This window comes from Ceratina calcarata, unplaced genomic scaffold (genome assembly GCF_001652005.2).
Source record: "Ceratina calcarata isolate Rehan_Ccalc_2016 unplaced genomic scaffold, ASM165200v1 scaffold48.2, whole genome shotgun sequence".
NCBI lineage: Eukaryota > Metazoa > Arthropoda > Insecta > Hymenoptera > Apidae > Ceratina > Ceratina calcarata.
Window position 1 is genome coordinate 1,250,554 of NW_017172225.1, and position 9,669 is coordinate 1,260,222.

The 9,669-nt window shown below is 45.9% G+C and overlaps 1 protein-coding gene across 7 annotated transcripts; it reads left to right on the plus strand.

The window, feature by feature from the left end:
- The first annotated feature begins 236 nt into the window (after positions 1-236).
- ash1 (histone-lysine N-methyltransferase ash1) lies at positions 237-9,663 on the plus strand. Of its 7 annotated transcripts, none has more exons than XM_026815949.1 (14): positions 479-1,098; positions 1,327-1,716; positions 1,779-1,996; positions 2,080-2,199; positions 2,277-5,513; positions 5,583-5,833; positions 5,902-6,234; positions 6,316-6,596; positions 6,666-7,162; positions 7,240-7,988; positions 8,070-8,242; positions 8,321-8,487; positions 8,549-8,758; positions 8,834-9,663. In XM_026815949.1, exons 2-14 carry the CDS (start codon positions 1,548-1,550, stop codon positions 8,975-8,977), a joined length of 6,549 nt encoding a protein of 2,182 aa, XP_026671750.1. In that variant the 5' UTR covers positions 479-1,098; positions 1,327-1,547; the 3' UTR covers positions 8,978-9,663. The 7 variants fall into 7 exon arrangements, with proteins under 7 accessions (XP_026671748.1, XP_026671750.1, XP_026671751.1 ...); XM_026815950.1 differs by having other exon boundaries at positions 5,598-5,833; XM_026815951.1 differs by having other exon boundaries at positions 2,277-2,491; positions 2,582-5,833.
- The last annotated feature ends 6 nt before the right edge of the window (positions 9,664-9,669 follow it).

Below are 9,669 nucleotides of genomic sequence, written 5' to 3' on the forward strand. Positions count from 1 at the left end.
GCGAGCGTCTGCACGCTCTGCCATTTTTACCGCTCCACCTACAACGAGGTATAATCGGACGCGCAGCTGCGGTCCCTGCAAAGCGTATGAGGCCGAGTGTACGCGCTGTATACTTTCGAAAATTTCGTATGAACCGCTGCTTGGTCGATCCGCTGGTCCTGTTCAGCATCAGATGGCGCGGCAATTTTAGTTCTGTTCTACTTGAATACACGGGAGTTTCCACGAACCCTATCGGCGACGCACCTGGCGCATCGACCGAGAAACAGAAACAGCTGTCTGTTCGACGCAACGAGGGAATATCGTCGGTTAATCGTCGATCCAGAACCGTACGGATCCTGCTGTTCGCGTTACCCGTGGGATGCCAAGTAACGAGGACTTCAGGATATCGTGACTGTCATCGAAGGCGCACTAGGCCTGCCCCCTCGCATCACCACTCTTTTACCGCTTTAGGCGGTCGCTTCGACGATAACGTGTGCTTGTCTTTTATTTTTTCGATTTCTACAATCCGGAACGTTTCTTTCTCCCCTCTTTGCCTCTCACTCTGCCTCTCTCTCTCGGACTTGCTCTTCTCGCTTTTTCCGTGTGTGTCCCCACTTGCTGGTTCTACCGCTTCTCTCTATCTCCCTCGCTCTTTCTCGTTACAAACTTCTCCGTCTCTCTGTCTCCCGTTTCTCCCTCTCTTCCTGACTCCGTATTCCTCTCGAGGTTTCTCTGTGCTTCGTTCGACGATGTAAACAGACTGATATTTTACGAAGGAATTATTAACGTTCCTGCACCAATTTCACCATCCCGTACAACCGTACGCTGCTGTTATCACTTCGACAAGTGTTGTGCGTGCACCGGAGTGACGCACCTATAGCTGAAATAGGCGCGCATCAACAACCAGCATTTCTTCGATGACATTGCCTTTGATTGGTGACGATTCGTGGGACAACATTCGCGTAGATCGGGAGAAAGATATGCGTAACATTTTTTCGATCGCGATGCTCGATCTCTCCACGAGGTTGTAGATAAGCATTCTCCCGCGCTACGGACACGGGCGTGAAACAGGTCCAAGCAGGACCGAAGTTAAGTGACCCTAAAGTGCGGAAATAAACGGTTCGTCTCCATTGAATTATGCCCTAAATACGTGTGATAAGGAATTGAAAAACGATCTCAGAGGAGTCGCTTCCGCTGTACTGTGATCTAATTGTTAACGTTTTATTACACCCAACTCCATTTTGATCCTAGTTTCTATCAATTTCTTGCACATCCTTCTCACCGTGTTGATCTTTCAGTGAGCGGTGCTTTTCAAAACAATAAGATCTGTTGTATTAATTTTTACAGAGACACTGGTTACGTGCATAACCATATGCAATAGTGGAACAATGAAGAAGTTATCGTTTGAAATTACCAACTGAACATGGAGGTTCTATCGAGAGATTCAGTGATCGAGCATCGAGCATATTAGATATGCTTCGTACGATTAGGAAGAGACTGAATGACTGAACAAAATTATAAGGAATGATATTCTACTCGAGCCTATTGGATGTTAGATAAGCTGAAAAATGTCTGGTGATTCAGGATGGAGTGCTGTTATTCACCATCCTTCAGAATTAGAGTTGCAGAATTGGAATTGGGAAGAGAATGATGGGGAGCAAGAAAGAGAGCTCCCTTCGACCGTCGACATGGATGCCATAAAGGGTGGCGGTAGTTGGCCAACCACTGAACCTAATGGTAATAAGATACTCCTTTGCTCGATTATGTAATCGTATTCTAACAAGCAGCTCTTCATATAGAACTCTTATCAGGTACAGATTCTGTCGATTCTGAAGAAGACTCTGATTCCGAGGACGAAAGTTCTGGAGGTACCGAGGGTAGCTGCTCTTATTCGGATTCGAATTCAGATTCGGACGACGAAAGTAGCGGCGACGAGGAAGATACGGGATCCAACACGGATTGCACCTCAGACCACAGCGAGCCTGCGTTTTCCATTCAGAACGCGAATTTTGAACCGGTACGAGTGCCATAATTAAATCATTATAGCTAGGGCTTCAAAACTTTGGCCATGGATCGATAGAATCTCTAATTATGTTGTAGGGAGCACTTAAATTGAAGCTGAGCAAGAAAGGTCCAAAAAAGGAGGAATCAGAGAAAGTGAAATGCGAGAAAAGTCGAAGAGGCGCATCGAAAAAAGTTAAAACGAGCCGCGGAGGGAAGGTAACTTTACGAACTTACACTAAGGATAAATTATCAAACTCCGTTGGTAGATCTCTTTTACTATTGGTTTTGTTTAGTCATCCGAATGCAGCAGCGACGATTCTGACTCGTCGCAGAGCCGTCCACCTTCGCAGCAACAGCAAGCGACGTCGCAGCAGTCGCAGCAGCAGCAACAACCCCAGCAGCATCAGCCGCTTCAGGAGATCAATCAGGAAGATTTGGCGGCTATCTTGCCGGACCAGGAGCACGAAGACGCTCCGTTCGACGGTTTTGAAGATTCGGAGAGCGGTCGGTTAGTATCGAAAGCGATCGAGCGTATGTCGCTCGGTGCCGATTCCGATACGAGTGAAACCGGTGATCAGAATCCTGTACCTGTGTATAGTTCCACTTTGCTGCAACAATTCGTTGAGAAAACGGCTCTGCTGTCCGAACCAAGAAAAAGACGGAGTAAATTAGGAAAGAAAGTGAACGATTCCGAATATCCCTGCGTTTCGAATGTGTCTCCAGACTCAGGGATACAGTCGGTAGACAATAGTCCGTTGCATTCGGCTATTAGTCCCGTGAGTCCTCCGGCACCGGCGCAATCCCCGGTACAACCAGTTGTCACGAAGCCAGCGGTGAACGTTGATCGTGTTCTCTATCCACCTAAACGAAAACCTGGTAGACCGGCGAAAACGGTTTCTACGCAACCTCGTGGCCCGGGAAGGCCGAGGCTGAAGCCAGAGATCGTAGAGAAGATTGAGAAAATTGAGAAGACGGAGAAGACCGGCAAGAACGAGAAGACCGAAAAGAAGGAGAATCAATCAGTAAAAGTAGCGAAAGAAGAATCGAACAAAAGGGGAAAAGCGAAGGTGCCGCCACAGAAAACCGCTTCATCATCCCGGACAGATAAACAAGAGGAAAATGAATCGGCAAAGAAGTCGAAGGAGAAGACGCCGGTCGTTTGTCAGAAGAAACGGAGCTGCAACATTTCCAAGCAATGCACGCAGGGTAAGGTAACCGGGAAGCGGAACAGCGTAAATTCTCCAGCGCGTGTCAAGTGCCTAAGTAGAACTGTTACGAGCAAATATGGAAAAGAGGGAGTTCAATGCAACGGTGGGTCGTGTAAGAAAGTCGGGAAAGAGAAGCCCGCTGGAACGGGAAACAAAACTACGACTCTGTTACGGCGACAGAAGCAATCGATTTGCGAACGATCGTCCAATGACAAGAAACTGGTCAGTTCGAGTAAGAGAAGTCTGAAGGAGAACAGAAGCTCGTCTACAGGAACTTTGGCTAAAAGACAGGTATTGGTGAAGAAGAATGCCGCGCCGGTCACGCGACGCGTCTTGAAAGAAAATAAAAATACGAAGAAGGCCGGGACGGCGTTCGCAACGAACGGAGTTGGCGTGCAGACGTTGATATCTTTACCTGTTGGCGAGGTATTAAAGGCCGAGAAAGTTGGAAATGTCAGCAACAAGTGCGACAAGGCGACGCAGCCTATACACAATCATTGTCACAAAAACCATCATCACAAGCATCGAAGACGGATGCTTTTGCCGCCAAAAAATCCCATACGGATCCATCCGTGTCTTATCCAAGAGTTAGAGAAGCTGATCGAAGAGTTTTCGAGATTGTGCACTTTAGGTAGGAACAATTCGAACTCTGGTTATTCCGAGTTACCTCAGATATTCCGCATAAGGAAAGTGACGAAGAAGAGGAAAGGCGACGTTTCGGCGAATGAAGACCAGAAGCAAAAAAGACGTTTGAAGAAAGAGAAGACTCTGTCAGGGACAGATTCGAAAAACAGTACGAATGCGAACGCGAATTCGAATCCCAATGAACAGCGATTACCATTGAAGAAGAGGCATTATCACGTGTCCAGTCCTCACAGTTCGCAAAGCTCGAACGCAAGTGGCACGGATGGAGCAGCGAACGAAGCGAACTCCACCGAGAGTCACATTGAAGAAGCAATCGAAGCGACCATAACGAGGTATGGAGGCAGTTCCGCATCCTCTTTCCAAGAAGATTCTGTACCTGTTACTCCTAAGAAAAGGCTTAGGGACACTGAGAGCAGAAACCCCGACAAGTCGAGTGCGTCGTGTTCCGATCTTTTGGACGAGAAATCATTGAGTCAAATAGAAATACAGCCACGTCGTAAGAAGAAGATCGTCAAAGATCTACGTGTAACGGTTACGAAATTACCTGTCGAGGGTCACGGAGCTTCGGAGAAGGGTGAAAAGACGGACAAAGCTGAGAAAGCTGATAGCAAGGCCGAGAAGTCTGAGAAAAGTTCTAACGATTCTAGAAGCGCGAAGAGTCGCGGGGAAAAGGGCGGTAGAAGCGAGAAGGCGACGGAGAAGTTGGTGAAAAACGACAAAAGTCAAAACGATAAAGTCGAGAAAAGAGATATCTCGCCGGATGTTCATTTGGAGAAGAATATAAAAGTGGATGCCGCAGAATTTAATGCAGCGGAAAGTTTCGATGAGAACGAAACGAAACCAGCTCAAAGCAGTCTCAGTCCTAATGTCCCGAATCCTTTGAACTCCTCCGCAGTACTGGTATTAGCTAAGAAGAAAATTAGAAGAAGGAAAACCATCAACCGTACAGGTTTTCCTACGTTGAAGAAAAAGAAGAAGAAATCCGTGAAGATGAGGGAGACAACAGACGCATCGAGTGCTGTGGCTGGTGAGAATAGTACGGACGTTCCAGCTGATGCTGAAACCTCAACGAAGGAAGGAGCTGAAGACTCGATAGTCGATAGCAAAACGACTTTGCTAAATACTGAGATTCAAGAAGCGTTTGCTGAGGACGTATCTCATAAACCTGTTAACAACGTTACTCAGAGTCGAGTTCAGTCAAAAGCTGATCCGTGCTCGAGTGACACAAATTCACCGAAATCGGAAACTAATAGCCGTGCTCGTTCCGAGGAGACGTCTGAACCTCGTTCCGGTCAATTGAGGGTTCGCAAGGATCTCGTAGAAACGGACAGCGATAACGCGTCAAACAAATTGTGCCCGGTTAAGTTTGAAAAGATTCAGGACGCAAAGCCTTATGACGAGAACGCGCCTCTGGACGAAGTCGTAGAGAGATTCAATTCGAATCAACGCATCGCAGAGTTGAGCGAAGAAAACGTGAAAAAACTGGAACGCGCGACGTCTCAGACGAACATAAAAACGGAGCACGCGGGTTCGTTTAACGGGAATCAAAGAAAGCGCAGGGGTTCCTCGAGTCCTTGCAATTTGACGGCTAGAAACCTGAAGCGGTTGCGTAGCTCCGGCTACGACACGGAGAACGACATCATGCCCAATAACGACGTCCTTAGTGACGATCACGAGGTAGGCAAGCATTCGAACTCGACGCACACGAGGAAGAAACAATCCAGGTGGAAGAAACGTTACTTACAGGGAGATATTCTGCAGGAGTACGGGAAAGATTTCGACGGGAAATCGCGTGGCAACATCGAGAACAGCGGCGCCTCTGGAAAAAAAATCGCGTCCGAAGCCAGTGAGTCCGCGGCTTTGTTGTCTACGTATCAATGCGGGAAATTGCTGCGACAGAGGAAAATGCCATTTCAGCTCCCCTACGATTTGTGGTGGTTGCATACGCAGTCTAGATTGCCTGGCAGAGAATCCGCAGTTCCATCGTGGAATTATAAGTAAGAATCAAATTTTCACAGCTCTACAATGTTCATCGTTTCGTAACTTGCATTCTTATACTTTGTAGGAAAATTCGTACTAATGTATATTACGATGTAAAGCCTACTACTCTGTACGAAGCTCAAGCTTGCGAGTGCAAGCCTGAAAGCGGCTGCGGGGACGATTGCATCAATCGTATGGTTTTCAGCGAGTGTTCCCCGCAGCTTTGTCCTTGCGGCGAGAAGTGTGAGAATCAGAAAATTCAGAAACACGAGTGGGCACCGGGTTTGCAGAAATTCATGACCGAAGACAAGGGTTGGGGCGTGAGAACTCAACAAGCCATAAAATCTGGGGTCTTTATTCTTGAGTACGTCGGGGAAGTAGTATCCGAAAGAGAGTTTAAATCGAGAATGGCTACCAGGTATGTCAATTATATTTTTCGTTGAGTTCGTGCAAGCGAACGTGTTGAAATTTCATTTCATTTCGATTCGTTATGTGATAGGTATGCGAATGATACGCATCACTATTGCCTGCATCTCGATGGTGGTTTGGTAATCGATGGGCATCGTATGGGCGGCGACGGAAGATTCGTGAACCACTCTTGCGAACCCAATTGCGAGATGCAAAAGTGGAGCGTTCACGGCCTTCCGCGTATGGCGTTGTTCGCTTCTAGAGATATCAAGCCGGGTGAAGAATTGACATACGATTATAATTTCGCGCTCTTCAATCCATCCGAAGGACAGGAGTGTAGATGCGGTAGCAGCGCTTGCAGAGGCGTGATTGGTAATAGTACAGTGTCTCATGTTTCTCTCAACAAATTTTCTCGTTGCATTTCGAACGTTATCTTCGTAGGTGGGAAGAGTCAGCGGGTTTCGAAGAGTGTAACTGCTATTCCGCCGCAGTTGGAACCGCCGGAAAGGCGATCGGTCGGACGACCAAGAAAGAACATGCGAAAGTCTAACGCGGTCCAATCTTCAAATTCGAAAGGCATTTGCAAATCTCGAAAAATGGGCGATTCTAGTTTGATCCACGCACCCGTATTGAAACCTATGTCGCATCAGCAACGGTGCTTCGCTCAACAACATCATTGTTTCCTGTTAAGGAATTTGGAGAAGGTTAGACGCGTCAAATCGTTAGTGAATCAAGTCCAAGTGCAAAATGGTAAAACCAAGTTTGGCAATGCGAACGCCGTGAAAGAAAAAGGTCCAGCGGACGCGAAGATTCAATCTGACGCATTCTTCTCGCAATTAACGGCACTTACTAATACAAATACGCGTACCGTACGAACCCGAAGACTGGCTCAAGCGCAGGACGATCCAGAAATGCACAAAACTGCGAAATTGGCCAAGGTAGAAAAATCGCTTTTTACTTTTTTCATTTGTAATTCAATTAATCATTGGTACTACGATAATTTATTAATTTCCAGGTTTTGAAAGATTTGTATAGTATCGTAACAAACGCGAACGATGAGAATGGACAACCACTGTGCACACCGTTTATAACGCTACCATCGAAGAGAAAATTGCCAGACTATTACGAGAAAATATCTGATCCTATAGATCTGACTACGATCGATCAGTGTATCGGTACAGGTCATTACAAAACTGCTGAGCATTTCGACCAGGATATGATCAAGCTGTTCGATAACAATGTCCGATTCTTCGGGAGAACCTCGGAAATCGGTATAGCCGCGGCAAGGTTGAGAAAACTATATCTAGGAAGCAAACCCGATTTCGTGGATGCCATCACAGAAGCGATGGGCTCTCCTCCGTCTCAAGGATTTTTGCCTCCTCGTGGTTCTACGGCGGGCGAGGAAGATGTCATCAGATGCATTTGTGGCTTGCACAGAGACGAAGGCTTGATGATTCAATGCGAACGCTGTCTTGTTTGGCAACATTGCGATTGCGTTAAAGCCGATACGAGCGTAGAATCTTACTTATGCGAAAGGTGTCATCCGCGCCCAGTGGATCTCGAGATTCCTTTGGAAGGCGATGAGGAAGAGGAAGGCAAAAAGCATTACGTCACTCTGATGCGCGGCGATTTGCAGCTCAGGCAGGGCGACACAGTGTACGTGTTGAGAGACACACCCGAGAAACATACATACAAAACCATACAAAAACCCGACTATGAACAGATGGATATCTTTAGAATCGAGAGACTCTGGAAAAATACCGAGTGAGTGCAATTTCCCGTGCAATTAGCTCTTAATTCTTGTCGAAGTTCCATGCTGATGTTCGACAATTTTTACTTCGACAGAGGCGAGCGGTTCGTGTTTGGTCACCATTATTTAAGACCGCACGAAACGTATCACGAACCGACCAGAAAGTTTTATGAGAACGAAGTTGTGTGTGCACCACTTTACGAAGCAGTTCCGTGCGACTTGGTTGCTGAACGATGTTGGGTTCTCGATCCTCACACGTATTGTAAAGGTAGTCATGTATCCCCAGCACTGCGCTTTCTTATTATTAGGTACAGTAGTTTAAAATGTAAGTTATGCTTCCACGAAGGTCGACCGGTGGGTTCTACGCCAGAGCATACTTATGTCTGCGAGTATCGCGTTGATCGCGCTGCTCGATTGTTCACAAGAGTTGCCAGAGCCAGGCATCAAGTTTGCACGAAACCTTACGCGTTTGAAATGTTTCCACAACGAATCAAGCATTATCGGACATATTTGGTAAGTATCAAGTTGATATTGTCCATTGAAGAAATGGAGGTAAAATTTATTTGGTATACAGCCCCACAGTCTGGAAGGGATTCAAGTCGGAGGGAAGATGAATAAAGATAAAAAGAAGACGAGCACCCAGGAAGTCGATTCTAATCAGAAGTTGGAAGCGGGCGACAATGCAAAAACGCACACCAAGGACCAGCAAAAATCTACCAGTAAGGGGAGACGACGGTCGAACGAAATTTTAACTATCGCTACACCCGCGACGTCGTTCGCTCAGGTAATAATTGAACTACGGTCGATCAATATCGTATCATCACCTCTTGATGTTTTAATAATTACATCGATGTTATAGAGAGAAGAACAGAGGAGACGACTAAACAGCATTTTAACCAATCTATTACAAAAGATGCCGAATAAAAAAGACCCTCTGGATCTGTCGTTTTTACTAGAGAGAAACAGGCGAAATCGTAAGAGGCCAGGTGGATTAAATCCGTGACACTGGATTGTACATGAACGATAATAAGGCTTTATAATATTAGGTACATGCGATGTGCGTGTACGACACTCCACACGTAGACAGACTCGCGCGCGCACATACGTACGATAGCTAACACAGTTAATAATATGTGCCACTGCTAATTTCTCTCACAGTCGAATCTGTAATCAAACCGATCAGACCGATCGATTATTTCGTTTCGTTATACGTAATCGATGTCATTCAATCTGTTTTACAAGGGAAATTAGAGACAGCTCGTTTCCTTCTCCTTGTTACACCATGACCCGTCCATTCGTATAATTTTAATCTTAAATGCGAAGGCTATCCTCCGCGAGGAACGTCGTATCAATCGAGAACCATTTTATATGTTGTTTTAACGTGTATGAAACTCGATAGGGAACCATGGGCTCAGGTACCGAGTGAAATTTTCTATTGTCCTTTTGGCATCTTTTTAAGGTAGAAGTTCGAGAGATAAATGGTAGACGCATTAATTGAAACGAATGGTAATCTTCGATTATCTTTTATTTAGGATATTCCAGTGAGTTTTATCTCGAAAAATTTGTAAGTATTTCGATCGCGTGGAGATATAATTCGTTTTTGTGAAACGGAGGAAATCAGGTCCCGCACGGTGGACAATGTATCTGTTAAATTAAATCTAACGAGATCTATATTAATTCTAATATAATTAGAAT